This window comes from Hyaena hyaena, unplaced genomic scaffold (genome assembly GCF_003009895.1).
Source record: "Hyaena hyaena isolate Hyena2069 unplaced genomic scaffold, ASM300989v1 scaffold_373, whole genome shotgun sequence".
In the NCBI taxonomy this organism is placed as follows: Eukaryota; Metazoa; Chordata; class Mammalia; order Carnivora; family Hyaenidae; genus Hyaena; species Hyaena hyaena.
This window is the reverse complement of record NW_024081005.1, coordinates 626,147-647,408: the sequence shown is the minus strand read 5'-3', so window position 1 is coordinate 647,408 and position 21,262 is coordinate 626,147. Positions and strand designations below refer to the sequence as shown.

Below are 21,262 nucleotides of genomic sequence, written 5' to 3'. Positions count from 1 at the left end.
AGTATAATCTTTTAACTAATATTAGGTGATACAGTATTATCTCAAACAATATATGGCTTATGATTTAAATAAAGTTGCAATGTAAAACTTCAGTCATTCTTTCATACCCATAAGCAAGTGGCAGATAATCATGAACATTAAAAAAAAAAATAAGATGCTTCACCTTTATTTCTCTGTACATACTTGTTTGATAGAATATATTTTCACCATCAGTGTTACTACTCTTTTATTATTATTATACTACTATTTTATTATTATTATTATTATTATTACTTCGAGAAAATCTGAGTAAGATAGGAATCACTAGAGTCGGAGCTGGAGCTTGAGGTGGTCTGTAAGGATGGAAGGAGGACATAGTTACAAGGAGAAAATCCCTCCCCCAGGAAGTGGAGTCTTGACCAGACTATACTAGAGGGCAGGATAAGGCATGAAGGTCATGAAAGGAGTTCAGAGAGATATATTGCAAGGCGTCATCAAGCGAGGATGGACTTTCAGAGTGGAACAGAAGGCAAAAAATTGAGGAGCTGGACCTTGACTCCTTGATGTCTTGGAGAGGGGCTACTGAGTGCCGGCATTCACAAAGCTCCAAAGGGAGCTGGGACTGGGACTTCTGGGACCCCCAGAAGTTCCTGTCTCCTGGAAATGCATACACGAAGGTTTTAAAGCATGTTATTTCCCCCCATCCCTCTACAGTTCTGTAAACAGGGTTCTGTACATAGAGTTCTGTGAAATATGGAAGGGGAAGAAAAACACAAATAATAAAACACAGTCCTTAGTCATTACTGTGAAATTCCATTCAATTTGCCTTGGGCCCAGTTGGCCCTTGGGAAAGAGTCCATGAGCCGTGTGTGGGACACTCTTTCTAACCTTCTGCAGTCAAATAAATGTCGAGCACATATTGGAATAGGGCTTCAAGAACTGGCTTCCTGTTCTGGTCACTTTGGTCATGTGACATCCCCTAAACTTTCATTTACTTTGTAAAATACTTCCTTTCCCTGTCTTACAGGATTGTTGTGGTGATAAAAACATTAGATTTTAAACATACACATACTTCTAAATACCTTCAAAGATAAGAAATACAGTTTTTAAAAAAATGTTTTCATTTATTTTTGAGAGAGAGCATGAGTGGAGGAGGGGCAGAAAGAGAGGGGGATGGAGGTCATGAGTGGGCCCCACACTGTCAGCACAGAGCCTGATGGGGGACCTGAACTCATAAGCCATGAGATCATGACCTGAGTTGAAGTCAGAAACTTAACTGTACCACCCAAGGCACCCCAAGAAACACAATTTTTATGTTATAAAATTAATTAGTTTGGGGACACTCCAGCACAAATAACCTTCAAATTGAATTAGATAAACTATTAAAAATGAAAATAACTAAAAGACCACCTAGAATAAAATATTTCTCTCAAATGATGAGAAACCAAAATTATCTGTGAAATTTTGAGAACAATGAAAAGAAAGAAAAATAAAGTTTGCCACTTACTACAAATACTTTTATAACTTGACATACAGATTGAAATGAGGATACTTATATTTATGACCATGTGAGACATTTGGAGCCTGCATTTACTGTTTGTTGATTAGAACACGAAAAATTTAAAGAAGAAGACATTTTTTTCAAAATTAAGATATCTTTAAATTACTTATTTGTATACACTGTAGAATAAGATGGACTTTGAAAGATAACATTTAGAATATTTTGGTACAGTAAAAAATTATTTAAATCTTTTTATGGTGAAATATCCTATAAATCTTTTAGCCTATAGTTTTATTTATGGTTTAATATAAAGCTGAAAGTCTTCTCCTTTATGATGTTTCAATGTATTTTTTGTTTTGTAAAATATGCAAACCAGGAATATAAAATGTTTTAAATAAAATTAAAAATTAAAAAGTTAAAAATTAATTATGACATAGAAGTTATAAAGCAAGAAAAGCAAGTTGAATGGGTAGACTCAAAGAGAAAATCTACCTTTGATTTCCTGGTAATAGAATATTTAGCATTCTATAAATTTTATTTTTCTTATTTAGATTCACATGTGCTAAATATGTATGTTTCTTTAGTTTTTATAATTTCATCTTTTCACTGAAGCTTAAAACAATGTGCTCTTGTTAAATATTTAAATTTATAGCTTTTGTAACAAACTTTTTGAAGAAATGGTGCTGTGATATTAGAAAATTATATTAAATCTTCTTGCTATTATATTTTGAGGTATGCTTTATAAGAAAATTTATCAAAGCACATTGTCTGAATCCTATGCTAAGTGAAGAAATAGGTTAGGGAGAAAAGCAATGTGGTCTCACAATTGTGTTACCAGAGCCACATAATTTTTAGATGGAAGACCTTTATCAGGTTGCTGGATAGAAATTCACATAGTCCAAAAAATATTTCATTGTAGATTACAACCCAAGCCATTGGATAGAATGTGAAAATAGCAATAGAATGCTTTCTTTGTTTAGATTTAAGCTGCCAGGGCTTATGTTATATCATTTTTATCTTTTGGCTATAAGAGAAAAGAAAGATAATTTAGCATAATCTAATGCTTGACAAATGATACGATGACACTTGAGATTTTCTCACTTAGAAAATTAATCACCATAATTTAGTAGAACCAAAACTTACTTAACATCCCTTCTAGGGACAGTGACTCAGTTTCTGAATGTCACAATTGCAAATGAATCTGCTTTCTGCGTATGGAATACAGATGACAGGAGAGGAAATGTAATAAATCAGAATCATAAAAGCACCCAGAATTCTAACTGGGCAGCATTAGTGTATAAAACTCTTATGGAGACCCAAATATAGGCTGTCTCAGAGAACATCAAAATCCAGTTTCCTACAGTAATTGAATTTGCTAATTTCTTCTCAGGTCTATGTACAATCAGTATTCACTGGAATATCTTGAAAATCTCATAAAATAATATAGTCTCCTAGAGATAAGCAGTTATGTGTATTAGTTGAGGGAAAGCTTACCACCAACCCCCACCACCCTTTTCCAACAAGATTTAGTATCAAATTCTTTTACTACCTATTTCCTGTTTTAGTTGTGATGAATAATTCACAAATCTGATGCAAGGACTTTATCTTGAGAAATAATCATATCTTCAGTGTATAAAAATCCATATAAATCCATGTGCATATATTACACTTTTATAATTCATAATAATCATTTTTAGATACAAGGCTTAGCACTTAGGTGGCATAAGCATGGATAATCTGTAAGAATAATGAATAGCGAGTAAGCTAAATGGGAATTGGAAATTGGAAATTTTCTAGGGTATTCTTACTAAGAAAAGATACTTTAAAATAGAGAAAATAGAATTCATTGTATTAATCATGAGTTCAGATCTAGAGTTTGTATCTCTGTGTTAATTTTATGAAAAGCTTTATGGTCTATTAACTGTACTTTGGATTCTGACATAAAGATAAATTTCCAAAGATGGTCTCCTCTTACTTTGAAATATCTGTATATGGCAAAGTCACACAAAGGAGAACTGGGAGATATACCAGTTATTAATACCAGTTATTAAACCAACAACTGTCTAGAACCACTTGGAACTGAAGTAACATGAGGATTAAGATTCTATTTCAATCACATGTTGTTACTGTTACTACTGTTGTTTAAAGGCATATATGAGGGGGTAAAAAATCAAGGGATTTTAGTCTGAAAGACAAAAATTGCTAGTTTTAGGAGAGCCATGGTCAGGGATCATAGGCTATATTAACAAAATTTAAGATGGTTATTTAGATGAGGAAGCAGGGTAATTGCTATTTCAGTAATGGAAAGAAGTTCCATAGAGTCAGCTGTGATTGAATATGTGGAATGCCTTTCTAAGTGGTTTTAAGAGTGAAAGGATCACCCAGTGAATGGTGGGTGTACCTTGGAAAGATTTCTTTATTATATCTAAATATAATATTAAATATTAAATAAATAAACCTTTCCAGAATATATCTAATTCTAATATATATTCATACTTACCATGTACCAGTCAACGTAGAAGGATCTTTACCAGGAATAATCCTTTCAAATCTTTTAAAAATTTCTCATGATAAATACTGCTTACCATCCACATTTTAGAGGATGAAATTTATATTTAGAGACATGAAGTAACTTGACCAAGGTTATAGAGTTAAAAGAGCAATGGAATTGGTTCTGCAGAAGAAAAAATGAGATAATATAGAAGAGATTTTTTTGCATTAAATAAAAAATAAAAATAAATGTTTTCTGACTCTCGATAGAGACTCCCAGATCTGTTAGTGGCAAAAGCCACCTTTTCCAAATGTTTGAATGGAAACAGGCAAGAGGAAATCCTGCGTATTGAGTTTTTTAGCTCTCTATTTTTTGTCTGTGCCTTCCACAATATCTATAAAAATAGATATACTGTAAATAGCAACTTAGACTGGTCACTTTGGATAGTATGATAAGAATACTTGCAATTCCAAAACAAATTCATTTTCAGACATCTTTTTCGTTTTTTCTTTAATCAAAGATTCTCACAATACCAACCTGTTGTGAGACAGATAATTATCCATAATTACAAATGCATTAATAATATAGGGATGCACAACTGTTTGCTCTATCTTTCCCTGATATTTTTGCATGTCACTTGCTTTCCTAAAATGGAAGCAAAACAAATTTGCTTCTCTTGGTATGCTTATCACCTTCAAATCTGTAACCATTTCTTTGCAGTGATCACTCCCTTTAGGTGTTAAGTCAGACAATGGAAACTTTGAGTTTAACCTGAGTGAGATTTTCACATCGGAAAGAATCTCATGAGGAATTCTTTTAGGTCACTGCCAAATTACAAAATGTAATTTGAAGAGTAAGTGGAGCAAAATTAGAGTGTACTTCTATTTTAATGTCCTTCTCTATTTGCTCCCCCTCAACATCCCTTATTCCTCTAGGTTACTTTCCCCCTTAAGAAGGACCTATCTTATCTCTCTTTCTGACTTTTCAGTAGGAACACGTGAGTAACCAAGTATGGTTAAAGAGAGAGATTTTACTTTCTTGCTTCGCCTTTTCCCATTTTGCCCCTCCCTGTGTACCCTCTGCCCCGGCTTACTGGTTTTAAGTTCTGGATGATAACTGGCAATAGCAGAGAAACCATCATAATTTCACCTTGAATTCCAGGTTTCTTTGGATTCATAGTCTCAGAAGCGTCAGCATTTAAATCATGTTGTTCATTTCATGCAGAACCATCCTGTTCTGAAAGCCAGTATTTCTTACCATTATAAAGCAACCATGTTGATTAGAATAAGACAAGGCCTCCTGTTTAGAAACATGCTCCTTTGATGGGAGTCAATGAAACTGAGCCAGCATATTTCCAAATATTCATTCTTGAACTGGCATTTTGCTTCCGGAAATTTATTCATATTTATACATAAGAGTAAATGTGTTTTGTAAAAGAAACCCTTTCTTTTGAGGTTGCTGGCAGCTCAGCTTTTTTTTTCTTTGAAATATGGTATAGGAAAGAATAAAAAAGAAACCAATTTGCATGTTTCCATGTTAACACAATGTAGAATAATTTACAATACAAATAAGTAGGATTCTAGGAGATGAATGCAAATTAGACCTTTTAGATCAGAAACTAAATTAATCATTGAATTATAATTGCAAAGTAATATTATCTTACATTAAGTAGAGGTGTGTTAGTTCAGTTGCATAGCAGAGAAGGCCCTGACAGTCTTGTGTTCTTCTCACTTCACTGTTTTAAAACACTAATGATCTTAAGACTGACCTCTTACCCAGTCAGGGAAAGGCCAGATCATTGCTCTATGGCTCGAGGAATCAAGTGTTTTCATTTATTTGCTGTTCTATTCCTATCTTCTTGTTTATCTTCATTTCATTTTTGTTTTCAGTTGACATGTGGTCAGTAGGGTGCATCATGGGAGAAATGATAAAAGGTGCAGTGCTCTTTCCTGGCACTGATCGTATCCTTCTTAGCAGCCAGTGGTCTCTATGGGTATCATTCTTAACCAATTCCCTTTGGTCTCAAACACAACACTGCTGATGGTATATATTCACTGCCTTTGGTTCTAAGAGACTCCCATGTCAAATATTACCAACTAGCATCATGGTAAAATAACCTTGCCTCCTAGCTAGATATTATGTGGATAATACAGTATCAGATATGAAATATTCAGCATGCTTTCAAAAGGTCTGCCTTAAAATTCAATCCTATGAAGCATAATGGTGATATGCTCTTCTCTTGTTTTTTTTGTTACAGATGTTTTAAAATGAAGTTATATTCATAGCTAGATAATAAATGACAAAATATTTCAGTTTTAAGACTGGAGATTTATTCTCTTGAGAAATATTCACTTGACATGATTTTTTTTAATGTTCACTTATTTTTGAGAGACAGAGACAAAGCAGTGAGGGAGGGGCAGAGAGAGAGAGAGAGAGAATCCAAAGCAGGGTCCAGGCTCTGAGCTTTGACATGGACATCTTTAGTCAGTTAGAATTATTTTCACCCTCAAATATGATAGGCTTATTTTAACACATATTCATGCATGCATCTGAGTTTCATTTTAAGATTGATTAACCTGTTAAAATTCTTTGTCATTTACTTCATTTCTAGGAATAATAGATCCAATGTATGTTCTTATTTTGTCTATATTATTAACAAGTGCAAAAATTAAAACCTCATTAATTAATAATGACTGTTTAAAATATCTGAAGAAACAAATTTCTATCCCTTGAATAAGAAATCTTCTCTTAGGTTAGTTAGCCAGTAAAGATACCAGATACTCTGCAGCATTAAATAGATGTAGACAATGTGTTATTAGCATATGGGTATATAATCATCTGTTTCCTTAAAAGTTAAATATTCTCTTACACTCAAGTCACTTACGAAGATATTATGTCTACATCATACTGAGGATAAAACCTCCGCTTACATGGCCATGATTCAAAAATCATATCAAATCTATAATAATGGGGTTTTAATGTATAATTAAAGGAAACTTAGTTACTAATGCAGTATATCCTAACGATATTATGATTAGCTATTTGCTTTGGGGATTAATATATTACTTATATGGATATATGTAGTTTCATATATATATATATATATATATATATATATATATTCTCTGTATGTATTAAAAGACCAGTTTGGGAAATGACTGAGTAGGGCACTCAATTAATTTTTTTGGATGAAAGAACTAATCTAAAATGTTTTATTTAGTAAAAAATAAAGCTAAACTGATTTTACTTTTATTCTTTTTTTAGTCTTAAATATAACACATTTATTTTTAAAGTTTTTCTTCTATATTGCAGTTTTGTCTTTTACATATACATTTTATTAGATAACATCTATAAATTTGCCACATTCTTGTTTATGTAATTGCTGATAAAAACTAAATTTCTTCAAATTTCTAAAAAAAAACAGGATTTTTTTAATTCCAAGGAATTTTAAACTTTACTTTGGTCTTTGGACATGAACATGAAACAGTTCTTAAGTTTTGGCTAATTTTAGGCATTTGATTAAAATAGACTCAATCTGTTGACTTTGTACTCTGCTTTCTCAGAAGTTCATTGTGGTAGAATAATCAATGACTGAAACAAATATTTACCACCTCTAAATTAAAATGATTGATTTCAATTACTTTCCTTACATTTTATGTTTAAAAGATCAAATCAGATTTCCACAACTGAGTTATTAAGTACAGATTAACCTTTCTTAGAATCCATTTCTTGGGAGAAGTTGCTTGGATATCATTTCAACTTGGGTATTAAAATCTCTTATAAGTAAAGCTTTAGGCTGCTACTAATGTTAAAGTCTCATATGAGATGCCCTTTCAATGCCTGAGCTTGGCATTTTTATATTGAGTTATTTCTGGATTCTTTCTTATAAGGATAAATTCTTGAAGGAAAAATGCGAATTATTTTCTAAAGTGGCTCCTCTGAGTGTAAGATGTGGTCTTTTAATGATTTCAAACATGTTGGTTAAAGTTTAAATCAGTCTTTTTCAAGCAACCAAATTATGGACTGAATATCATAAAGTTAAACTCTTAAAATGCAAGATGTATAATTTTTTTAATTCTCTATTATTAGAAATGAGTTAACTCAAGAAGCAATAAAATTATATCTAAGTTTATTAGTTAAATAGAACCTTTAAAATGGAGTTAGAGGTATACAATACGTATATTATACATCCATACAATCAATCATTAGAAGTCATGTTACTTTAATCAATATATCCTCAGTTATATGAACGCGTCCTCAAAATAAATGCTAAAAATCCTTGTGATATGAGGCATGCATATCTTCTTCTTATGTAAACCAATTCAACAGCAAAACTTAAGATATTAATAAGGTCTTATACCCTTTATCTTTTATGTCTAAAAAAGTTCAACATATTATTTTTAGGGTTGAGAAATTTAGATAGCTAAAAGCAGTTCTTTTTTTAATGTTAATTTTTGAGAGAGAGAGAGTGTGTCAAGTGTGCTCACGTGCAAGGGGGGGGAGGGGCACAGAGAGGGGGACAGAGTATCTGAAGCAGGCTCTGTACTGACAGCACAGAGCCCCATGTGGGGCTTAAAACTCACTAACAGTGAGGTCATGACCTGAATCAAAGTAGGGCACTTCCCCAACTGAGCCACCCAGGCACCCTTAAAAGCAGTTCTTGGGGCGCCTGGGTGGCTTAGTCGGTTAAGCGTCCGACTTTCGCTTAGGTCATGATCTCGCAGTTCGTGGGTTCGAGCCCCGCGTCGGGCTCTGTGCTGACTGCCAGCTCGGAGCCTGGAGCCTATTTCAGAGTCTGTGACTCCCCCTCTCTCTGACCCTCCCCTGCTCACGCTGTCTCTCTCTCTCTCTCCTATAAATAAATAAAAATATTTTTTTAAAAAAGCAGTTCTTAAAATTTTATATATTTGTATGCCACTTTATTAGTAAATGCATTTTAAAGTATATATTAATTGAATTTTATTTGAATTAAATGTTTTTAACTCTATAGAAGAATCAGAATTCAGCTACTGAGATACTTATGGGAAATTTTAAGAATTTCATCACAACAGAAATATTTACTTTAAAAATTACAAGATATTTTATATGAGTGAATTAATATTAAATACATAGCTTTTGAATAAGATTAATAAAATGAACACATATATACTACCATTCAGATTGAAAAATAGAACTTTGAATCTCTTTGTGTGCTTCTCCCCTGACATGTCCTCCATTCTCCCCAGAGGTCATCACAGTCCTAAATACATGATTTAACAATCTTCTTGACTCTCCTTATATATTTTACCACAGGCAAAGTCACCCCTAAGCAACATATGGCTTGCTCATTTGTTTTCTTAAATTCCATATATGAATTAAATCATATTTGACTTTTTCTGACTTATTTTGCTTAGCATTATACTCTATAGTTCTATCCATATCATTGCAAATGGCAAGATTTCATCCTTTTTAATAGCTGAATAATATTACATTGCTCATTTTTAAGTTGGATTATTTGTTTTTGAGTGTTGAGTTATATCAGTTCTTTATGTATTTATGTATTTTGGGTACATATTATGTATTTTGGATACAAACCTTTCATCAGATGTGTCATTTGCAAATATCTGGATTTTATTTTTTATGTTTATTTATTTAGTTTTGAGAGAGAGAGAGAAAGAGAGCAAGAGCAGGAGAGCAGGAGAGTAGGGAAGGGTTAGAGAGAGAGAGAGAGAAAAGGGAGAGAGAATCCCAAGCCAACTCTGCTGTCAGCGCAGAGCCCAATGCAGGGCTCAAATTCACACACTGTGATCATGACCTGAGCTAAAATCAAAAGTCAGATGCTCAATCAACTGAGCCACCCAGGTGCCCTATTTCTGTTTTTCTTTTCTTTTTTTTATTATGTCCATTGATCTATGTGTATATTTTTGTTCTGGTACCATACTGCTCTGATTACTACAGCTTTGTAGTATAACTTGAAGTCTGGAATTGTGATACTCTCAGTTTCATTTTTTTTTTTTCAAGATTGCTTTCGCTATTTGGGATATTTTGTGGTTCCATACAGATTTTAAATTATTTGTTCCAGTTATGTGAAAAATGCTGTTGGTAATTTGATAGGAATTACATTAAATCTGTAGATTGCTTTAGGTAGTATATACATTATAATAATATTTGTTCTTCCAATCCATGAACATGAAATGTCTTTTTATTTCTTTGAATTGTCTTCATTTTCTTTCATTAGCATTTTATAGTTTTCAGAGTATAAATATTTCACCTCTTTAGTTAGGTTTGTTCCTCGGTGGTTTATTATTTTTGGTGCAATTGTAAATGGGATTGTTTTCTTAATTTCTCTTTCTGCTGCTCATTGTTAGTGTATAGAAATACAACAGATTTCTGTACATTGATTTTGTATCCTGTGACTTTACGACTGAATTCATTTGTCAGTTCTAGTAGCTTTGTTGGTGGAGTCTTTCAGCTTTTCTATTTATAGTGTCCTGTCTTCTGCAAATAGTGAAAGTTGTATTTCTTTACTAATCTGGATGCCTTTTATTTCTTTTTGTTGTCTGATTGCTGTGGCTAGGACTTCTAGTACTATGTTGAATAAAGTTGATGAGAGTGGACATTCTTGTCTTATTCCTGACCTTAGGGGAAAAGCTCTCAGTTTTTCCCCATTGAGGATATATTAGCTGTGAGTCTTTCATATATGGCCTTTATTATGTTAAGGTATGTTCCCTCTAAACCTATTTTGTTTAGGGTTTTTGTCATGCATGGATATTATACTTTGTCCAATGCTTTTCTGTGCCTGTTGATATGATCATATGGTTTTTATCCTTTCTCTTATTAATGTGATATATTTTGAGATCATTTCTCACTCCTAAAGAATACCCTTTGAAAGTTCTTTAGTAAAAGTTTCTGATGATGAGACTTCTTTTTTTAAATTGAGGTTCCCTTATTTCAAAGATAGTTTTGTTGGATATAGAATTTTAGATTACTAAGTTGTTTTCTTAAGGTATTTTAAAGCTACTATTCTCCCAGCTTTTTGTTTCCAATATTGCTGGTGAATAATTAGCTGTCAATCTAATACTCATATTTAGACATATGCCTTTCTCCCTCCTTTGTTTAGGATTTTTCCTTTATCTTTGGTTATTTGCTGTTTCTCTGTCATGTAACTAGTTGTGAATTCCTTTCCTTTCCTCTCCTCTCCTCTCCTCTCCTCTCCTCTCCTCTCCTCTCCTCTCCTTCCTTTCCTTTCCTTTCCTTTCCTTTCCTTTCCTTTCCTTTCCTTTCCTTTCCTTTCCTTTCCTTTCCTTTCCTTTCCTTTCCTTCTTTTCCTTTCCTTTGCCTTGCCTTGCCTTGCCTTGCCCTTGCCTTTGCCTTTGCCTTGCCTGGCCTTTGCTTTGCCTTTCTTGCTTTGCTTTTCTCTCCCTTGGGATTAATTGCTTCCTAAATTCCAACCTATCTTCACTTCCTGGAATTTCTCAGTTTTCATTTTTTGAATATTTTCAGTCTCCTATTCCTTATATTATCTCCATTATAAAACTCTGGTTGAACTTACAGTAGACATTCATTTATTCAACATATGTTGTTGAATATGTGCTGGGCACTTTTTGTTTCCAGGGATATATCAGTAAACAAACTGACTGAAATCCTTGTCATCATGAGATTTATGATAAAAGGCAGTATATTGAAGGGATACTAAGGAATAAGAGAGTCAAAGTACTATGACGGGGCAGAAGTTGTCTCCTTTTGTTTTTTAAGTTTAAACATAAAATATTTTGTCAAATGTGCCTCAAATGCATTATTTCCTTGATCTCATATAAACCTGATTGTCCCTTCTTAATCTCCCTTTTGTATATGTAGTGTTATACTCAGAAATGGATTTAATCAAAGGATCTCAAATAACAGACTATAGTTTCCCCAAACTCTCCTTAAATAGAATTTTATATTTCCATTAGTGTTAGGAGTTATTTTTATTACCTTCTTTGTTTAAAGTATTATATTTCCCTGGACACCTGAGTGACTCAGTCAGTTAAGCATCCGGATTCGGCTCACTCAGATCATGACCTCACAGTTCATGAGTTCAAGCCCTGTGTCAGGCTCTGTGCTGACAGCTCAGGGCCTGGAGCCTGCTTTAGATCCTGTGTCTCCCTCACTCTCTGCCTCTCCCCTACTCATGCTCTGTTATGTCTCAAAAAGTTCTTTTTTTTTTTGAGCTATGAAATACAGAAGTCAAATTAAATTATCTCCAAGACCTCTTCCCAGTTTTAAACTGTAGGTAGTGTCAGATCCAGTCTTTATGAGGCCAGAATATCATAGCTTGAGGAAGATGTTTTGAAATCAACAATAATTTATTTATATTATGAATATCAAATTAGGTACCATGTCTTATAAGGGGTTTGTGCACATGAGGGACCCCAAATATAAACTTTCAAGAGCTTAATAAGTATTCTATTGTTGTGACAATATATTAATATATTTTGGGTTTTCTTGTATGTAAAATGTCTCTCCATTTTTCGCTTTGTAAGGAAATACAGATTACAGTAGTAAATACACTTATAAGACAAAATGAATTATACTGAAATCCATATACATCATGCTTTGGATATCGGCCTTTGGATGTTCCATTTCCCATGGTATTCCATTTGTGGCCTGCTGCCAGGGAACAAATAGCCTTTACTCAAATGGTTAGCTTTGAGGTTTTTAATGTGTTTTGGCTCATAATATTTCTTCTTCCTGTGCCCATTTATAATGAAAACAAATGTTAGTTACTATTGTGCATTAAGTCACTTATTCATATTTCATGTCACCAGAGTTTCAGGGGGACTTTTGAGAGAAAAAGAACATTTTCAAATAAAAAAAAGAATAAAAAAGAATTTTAAAGTAATAAAACAGCTCATGACATAACCATGAAAATGTGGATTCAGTACTACATCATATGTGTATGTATACTTCTATCTCATCTTTAAAATTCTCCTCAGAAGTAAGAGTTCTTTTGAGAGCAAATTTTATCATAGAGAAATAAAGTAATTATTGAATTAAACTGTCAATATTTTGAATCTTATATTGAATAGCTTTTGTACTTTTTATGAGTAGCACCACATGGGTGATAGCAACATATAATTTTCAACCTTTCTTAGATGATGATGATGGGCAGAACCCCTCTCTCTCTGCTGGGAGACTGTGTGTGCTACTTACTGTAATTTCCCATCATCTTTTCAAGACAGTGACATGAGGAAGAGGGATAAATATCAGGATTTTTCTTTCACTGAAGCATTTCTAGGTGATTAACCCATAAGTTTTCCACAGCAAATAGGTCTGGATTCCTTTTTTGGTGAAATTGATTTTATTCTAATTTGTGCATTAAAGTGAAATATGTTAATACTATATCTTCAAATCTGGACTTAGTAATTTACAAGAGACTTTTAGTATATTCTGTATTAGTATTTCTTAAAATATAGTCCATGGGCCATCTGGATTGCAGTTACAATTGATATTTTTTAATAGCATGCTAGACCTATGGACTCAGAATCTTGTAGATGAACATGGAGAGGGAAGGGATCTATGTTTTTGTAAGTTCCCTATATTATGAATATTCAAATTTGGGAGCCATACTTTTATATCATGACACCAACAAATGGCATGTATGCCTCCACTTCCTTATTGCACATTCATTGCAGGCATTACTGATTGATTGCAGTATTCATTCCTACAGGGGTAATATAAAGCCACACAATTATTGTAAACACAGAGCCAAGGCTTGCAAGCTGATTGGCTTGCAAGACAGAATAGCCTCTCCTGGAACTTTTCTAAACAGACTGTTCTCTTGGGTAAAATTATTTTTAAAAATATAGTTAGGAATTTATAGACAAACACTGATATCCTTTAAGTTTCAAATAGATACTAGAAAAAAAATTTTGCATAAAATATTGACTGTGAGGCAGAGTAGAAAGCAAGTCTGAATTCATGGAGGTGTCAACTATGGAAACCATATTCATAATACCAGAAAATAACCAAAGATAGGAAAAAGCATAAAAAGAAGATACAGCTGTTTAAAGGGCATAGTAGAAACAAAGTCATTAAACAACTCTTCATGATTCCACTGAGTAGCTTCTGAAAGCTTAAATGTGCATAGAATAATTATGTTCATAATTATAATCCAAAATACCCAGAGAAGAATAAGGCATTTTTTGCACATTAAGTTCAAGGCAGTTTGTGATATGTTTTAGAAGGTTCCCAAACCAAGGAAGTTAATGTAAAAAGAGACATGAAATGTAAGTTATTAGCTAGTTGATAAAATGTACTGGAATAATTTTCAATTTTAGGATTTCAGATACTTATTTTTATAATCCATACTTTGTTTTATTCATCCCTTATAGTATTATTATTTGAAGACATTAGTCATAGTCACTATTTGCATATTACCTTGTTATCATACACTGTAAAATCAAACTTTTGGTAGCATGACTATTTTTTACATAGTGAATTTACAATTAGATAAGGAAATTGTCAACTGGTTTCTATTAGATGACATTTTTTCATTTGTATTAAATGCCTTTGGTAATAATGTTAAGTGTGATAATTTCTAAAATAGTAGATTAAAATAAAATCTATATTTATTACTTTTTTTATAACTTCACAGGTTGGAATCTATAAATATTCAGATCCTTACTCAGATAGTATAAAAGTGATGACTTATGAGTGTTGTAAAATAAATAAATCCTTTCATAAAAATAGTTTTGGCCATTCTTTAGAAAAATATTTATATTTTAACACATAATCATACAAATTTAGTTAATATTTGATGTATTTTTAGAAATATGGTCATTGTGGAAATCTGATAATTTAAAAATTATTTTAAAATATATCATCTTATTTTCTATTTAAAATATTAATAAAATTAATTATTTTATGTGTGAATATGTAGACCTGATAGACTAGGGGTTCCTTTTCAGAGATATTTTTTAGAGCCTGTGACAAGCATACTATCAATTTTATTGTCAAATTAAAGTAATTGCTACCACATCAGTTCCAAACATGCTCTTTTACTGACTGGAATTCTTGGAACAAGCACTGGACTTGGGGCCAGGAGATATGACTTCCAATCTTGGCTTATATTGGCTAATTATGATTATAAAGAAAAATCAGGTGGTTACGTAAGAGTAGTTGGACAGAGTTGTTCACCTTGTGATCCTGTGAACATCGGGAAAGCAAGCATTTACTACTTAAATATAATAGTGTTTATAAGAAGAAAGAACTTGAAATGGATTGGTTAAAATAAAGGCACTTTTAAAGAGGACTATATCACACACTTGAAGTTAGCAGGTTAGCCACTACATTGTCAATAATATAGATTCTTGTTTCCCTTCTTTTTGTAAACCATTACATCCAGGACCATAGTAGTGTTTCATCTAAAAAGTAATCTAAGGTAGGAAGCATACTGAATGCTTCTGTAGACTTTAATTATGATTTGCAAAAAGTAACATTTTGACAGTTTTTATTTAATAGCTTCTAGACTATTTGACTATCCTTAAACTTTATTGTAAAAATACCATGGAATTGTCTTGGGAATGCCACTTTACAAGAAATTATTTTTTACTCTAGCTAAATGTAACTACAATATAATAATGTGTTGAGAGTATTTTGCCACCTTTGTTAAATGATTCATTTTTGGAAAATCTGACAGCTTCTTTGCCCTTTTATTTATTTGACATCAAGTCTTCAGAACTATAAGGAAGTGTGGCCAATGATTTAATGATGGCTTGGTAGAGCCATGATCACCTAACTGTATTAAAGAGTAGACTTCTTTTCATAATTTACAGTGTAAGCATGCAGATTTATTTAACTTTAATTATTGGTGTTTTCTATTTAAATATGTCTAAGTAGTTATAGCTTATCTATGTCCATAGTACTAACATAACTTTTTGTCTAAGAGTAACTTTTCACTCTAACTTGTAATCTTTTAGTTTCTTTATTTCTAATGAGTCTGACTTACTACTATATTCTCATGCACATAGTAACTTAGATGAACTTTTATTGAAACATGTTCTTGTTTAATTTTTCCTACTGTTTTGTAAAGGAATATTCTTCAGTTTTTCCCAACCATATTTCATTTTTTTAATATTACACAGTCATGATTTTTAGTTCAATAATTGAGAATATATGTAATAGTTTAAATTTTATTCATTAAGATTATATGAGCGATAGAAGGCAATTAGCAAATTAGCTTGATGTTATCTTTGTTTAATATTTTATCTACTTTGCAGTATATGTTTGTTTTTGTTGAATATAGCTAATTTTGTTTTCTGTCAGGACTGCTGATCTTTTTTAGTCTAAGTCTACTGAATAGCTAGGAGTTAAGTTTTTATAAATCTCAATAGGGTAATACTATAGTTAGATCTCTGAATTGTCACAAATTACATTAGCAGAAAAGAATTAACACTAAAAGATAGGGTTGTAGAAAAATAAACAATATTGGAGAGAGCACTTCTTGTGTTACTGTATTTGAGAATAATTTCTAAGGCCTCTATCATTCATTGATACATGGCAAGAATACCTGTTTGAAATCGGCTTCTTCCAGTTGGTTCTTCAGAGTTTTCATGGGTGGTATTTATCATTCTTAGGGCTCTGATGCATCAAATATTAGTGATAGATGAAAAAGCAAATCTCAATCAGTGAGTATGTCTGTCAAAGATCCTTAATTTTGGAAGTATTAATTTTCATAGAGAGGTAATATTTCCTATAAAATTGCCCAGGCTTAATGTACTTTTGAAATGCTTATACTTGGATGGAAATTTGTTAAGTTGAACATCCTGCATTTATCCTCATACCTCATTGAAAGCAATATTCAGGAATACAGGGCACAACTATCAGAAGTAACAAAAATAGGTATGAAACTGCGACTACCTTATAAGTAATATTTTTTTAATTCTGGTGAAGAATAACGAATTCTTCTATGATAAAAAATTATACTGATCCCATATTAAATGCATTAGTAACATTAACAGCTGCTGAAATTTCCTATTTTCTAGAGAAAAGAAGAAAAATGTCCTAATAGGAATTTAAAACAATGTAAATGCATCTTATAAAGTATTTATGTATTTCTCATTTTTATAAAATAAATTATTGAGGTAATTTCATGTTAAAAATATTATTTTTGTCACAATTTTTTCTCATTTAAATCACATGGTTATATAGAAGTTTATCTCAATATGAGAAATTCGTCTGTTATTTAAGTACCTTTTCATCTTTACAACTCAAGGACTATTTCATGATATGCTATTTGTTAAGGAATGCTAGTTCCTTAAACGTGCATATATGCCACAAGTGAATTTAAGATTCCAAGAGAGTTCATTGTCTGACAATTCTGATTTGAGATTTTTGTCCTTTTTTGGTTATTAAAGCTCCAGTTACACTGATGATTGCTCAGGATTTTGAGAAGCAGTAGTTAGTCTCCCAACTAGTGAAAGGCAAGACCTAGTAGTAGGTCTGCTTCTTTTTGTCCTTAACTATTCAATTCTCAGATATTGACCAATGGAACAAGGTAATTGAGCAACTAGGAACACCATGTCCAGAATTCATGAAGAAATTGCAACCCACAGTAAGAAACTATGTGGAGAATCGGCCGAAGTATGCAGGACTCACCTTTCCCAAGCTCTTTCCAGATTCCCTATTCCCAGCGGACTCCGAGCACAATAAACTCAAAGGTATGTCCATCAGGGACAACTTCAGAACCATCGTGTTGGTGATGGTCTAAACAAGCAAACAATAGAGACACCTCTCTTTAACTACCCCAAATTAAGGAGTATTTATTTATTTATTTAAGCTTGTTATTTATTTTCAGAGAGAGAGAGAGAGCGAGCGAGCATGCATATGTGTGAGAGAGAATGAGTGGGTGGAGGACGGGGGGTGGGGGGAGAGGGAAAGAGAGAGAGAGAGTATCAAGCAGGTTCTGCACTGTCAACACAGAGACTGACATAGGACTTGACTCATGAATGGTGAGATCAGGACCTAAGCAGAAATCAAGACTCTGTTGCTTAACCAACTGAGCCACCTAGGTAACCCATAAAGTTAAGGAGTATTTTTAAAAGATCTTTTTAAGATCTTTTTAAAAATCTTAAAAAAAATTTTCTTTTATTACTAAGGGTGTGTGGCCAAGAATTTTAGAATTGTGTGGATATTCAGAGGAAAAGATAGTCATAAAGGTTGTGACAGTGGTATGGGTTAATTATGTCATGAGGCTTATTTAGAATCTTAAAATTCTTTTTCACTATAACTCTAAAAGACCAGTGTGATATACATTGAAATCATTGTTCTAATTCTTTTTATTACCTAGAGAATATTTTCAACACCAGTTTTTAGTTATAAAATCTTGGAGATGCGGGTGTTTTGTGTTTGTTTTTATTTCTATTTTATGGAATATTTGACCACCATTTTTTTCAGTTTAGAGTGACAAATGAGATTTTATCTACACATTTTATATTCAATAGAAATACTTTCATTAATAAGTACTTCTTTCTACTGTCATGTCTGCAATTATGAACTTCAATAACAAATCTCAGTTTCTTCACCCACAAAATTGGATAATGATGCCTTAGTCATAGGATTAGAGATAAAGGATAAATTTGCTAATGTGTAAAATAGCTTATAAGTAATATTCTACTTCTTGTTTTAATTTAGAACATTTTAGAGAACATAATTTTTGAAACAAATTTTATTTTTTTCCTGCCAGAGCTCAAATGTCTCTGAATATCTCTGTGAACCTGGACAAGTTACCTAATCTATCTATACCTCTTATAAAAAATCAATGTAGAAAGTGTCTATCTTAGGATCACTGAGAGGATTAACTGACTAAATATTTTGTCAAGCCCTTAGCATAATGCCTGGCTCACAGTAAATAGTTAATTTTCAGACGTAAAAAATGATATAATTATTATTTAAAATGTAACTGCATTTATCAAAAAAGAAAAAGGATGCATGCTTTTGAAATTTTACCCCAAGTGTTCAGTGGGTAATTAACTATAGACTTAACTTAAAGACATAGTTTAGAGCTAATACAGACCTGAATGGGACAGAGAAACTAAAATCTAATGCTACTATTTTCAGACTCTCAGTATCCCTAGACTTTCATCTCCTGGGTTTTAAGTGTGTAGCATTGCTCCTGTGTTTGTGACAGTTTTATTGCACAGTTGGGTTTCTTCCTTCAGTTGACTCTACAGTCTCTGAATGACAAAGCACTAAATTCTTGTTAAATCTACTGCTTTTAAGATCAGCACTGCCTATATACAGACTGAAGAAGAGCTAATACTCCAAATAGAGATTTGAAGAATTTATGTCTTTATGGTGCTAACTGACGTGTCAGACAAAAGTAATCCCTTTATATGAAGACACTTGTAGTGTAACAATGTGGAGATCATAAAAACCCTGATCAAATTATTTGAGATAATGACAGCACTTGTAGAAAAACTACTAAATAAAATGCCATGCTTTGTAATATAATTCCAACTTCTTTGCGTTTATGTTTGATTTTTTAATTCAATCTCTATGATTATATTATTTTTTCCAAAGATACACTAGTTTATATATTTATAATTATTTATTGATAATTTTCATATAAATTGGTAAATTATAAAGAATTATAAAAATAATATGGGGGAAGAATTTATATATTCTACTGTTGTTAAAAAAAGCATGAGACATTTACTTGCCAGTAAAGAATGAAAAATGAGGAATTGAAACCTTTGCTTCCTCCTCATTTTGTCCCCTACAAATAGTATAGATCAGTGTTTCTTAGTGTGACACGTTGGTATTACTGTAGTTCATGCCCCTGTTATGAGAAGTCCATTCCAACCTTCACCCTTTCCAAAAGCAGAAACATGGGCAAGTTTGATGGGAGAATCTGTGGAAAGTGGATGTGTGCATCTGAATATAAAATCAGTTACAAATCAAAGGGACCTTAGAATCAATAAAATAAATAAATGTAACCCTGTTGGGCAATTAGGGGAGCCATGGAACAAAAAGAATATTTTCATTGTAAAAATTTCAAATCAGCTTGAAACTGTATTTTCTGTAAAATTGTATATGTTTTTAGAGATTGAAAACTGTCTTTTAGCATTGGTATTAAATAATTTACTGATTATCACTTTATTTACTTATTTATTTTTGCATCTCTGGCACCCCCCACTGTACCTCCAATAGAATAGATATTTAGTTTTTTTCTTTTTAAAAAAATATTTTTAATGTTTTATTTATTTCTGAGAGAGAGAGAGAGAGAGAGAGAGAGATCATGAGCAGGGAAGGGTCAGAGAGAAAGGGAGATACAGAATCCGAAGCACGTTCCAGGCTCTGAGCTGTCATCACAGACCCTGATGTGAGGCTCAAACCCATGAATCATGAGATCATGACCTGAGCCAAAGTCAGAAGCTTAACTGACTGAGCCACCCAGGCACCCCAGTTGTTGTTGTTTTTTTTCTTGAAGAATGTTTGTTTATTTATTTATTGAGAGAGCAAGAGAGCAGGAATGAGAGAGGTCTGCACATGGGAGCAGACAAGAGGCAGAGAGAGAGGGAGAGAAAGAAAATCCTAAGCAGGCTCTGTTCTGTTGGAGCAGAGCCCAATGTGTGGCTCAACCTCATGAACCATGAGATCATGACCTCAGCTGAAATCAAGAGTCTGATGCTTAACTGACTAAGCCACCCAGGTACCCCAACATTTAGTATTTTATAAACTGAACTAGATCGCCTACATCAATTTGGCTACTGAGACTACTGGATCTTTCTCTCAAATCTGTCCCTTCCTCAGGGCACCTGGGTGACTCAGTCGATTAAGTGACCAACTTCAATTCAGGTCCTGATCTCCTGGTTCTTGAGTTTGAGCCCCATATCGTGTTGTGTGCTGATAGCTCAGAGCCTGGAGCCTGCTTCATATTCTGTGTCTCCCTCTCTCTCTGTCCCTCCCCCACTCATACTCTGTCTGTCTGTCACTCTCTCTTTCAAAAATAAACAAGCATTAAAAAATTTTTTTAATTAAAAAAAAAGTCTGTCCCCTCCTCTAATTCTTGGAGCTTCTGCCAACAAGAACCCTCATCAATCACTTCTCCCATCCTCAAAAAACTTACCCCTGACCTCCTTGCCTCCCTCCAGATACTGTTTTATACTTTTTTCCATCTCAGAAAAACTTTTAAAATGAGCATCTACATCCACTTTATCTGCTTCTTTTTAAAAAACTTCGTTCAAGGGGCACCTGGGTGGCTTAGTCGGTTAAGCGTCCGACTTTCGCTTACGTCATGATCTCACGGTTCGTGGGTTCGAGCCCCGCGT

At 32.9% G+C, this 21,262-nt stretch overlaps 1 protein-coding gene across 11 annotated transcripts in view; it reads left to right on the top strand.

Annotated features, from left to right (window-relative positions):
• The window catches only part of MAPK10 (mitogen-activated protein kinase 10), a 297,586-nt gene that overhangs the window by 225,633 nt on the left and 50,691 nt on the right, over positions 1 to 21,262 (top strand). For 10 of the 11 annotated variants that reach the window (XM_039250559.1, XM_039250564.1, XM_039250557.1 and 7 more), the window contains one exon: positions 17,468 to 17,650. In XM_039250559.1, the coding sequence (XP_039106490.1) occupies positions 17,468 to 17,650 (183 nt within the window). Of the gene's footprint in view, positions 1 to 5,860; positions 5,933 to 17,467; positions 17,651 to 21,262 lie in introns of all 11 variants that reach the window. The other variant, XM_039250563.1, reaches the window with a different exon arrangement.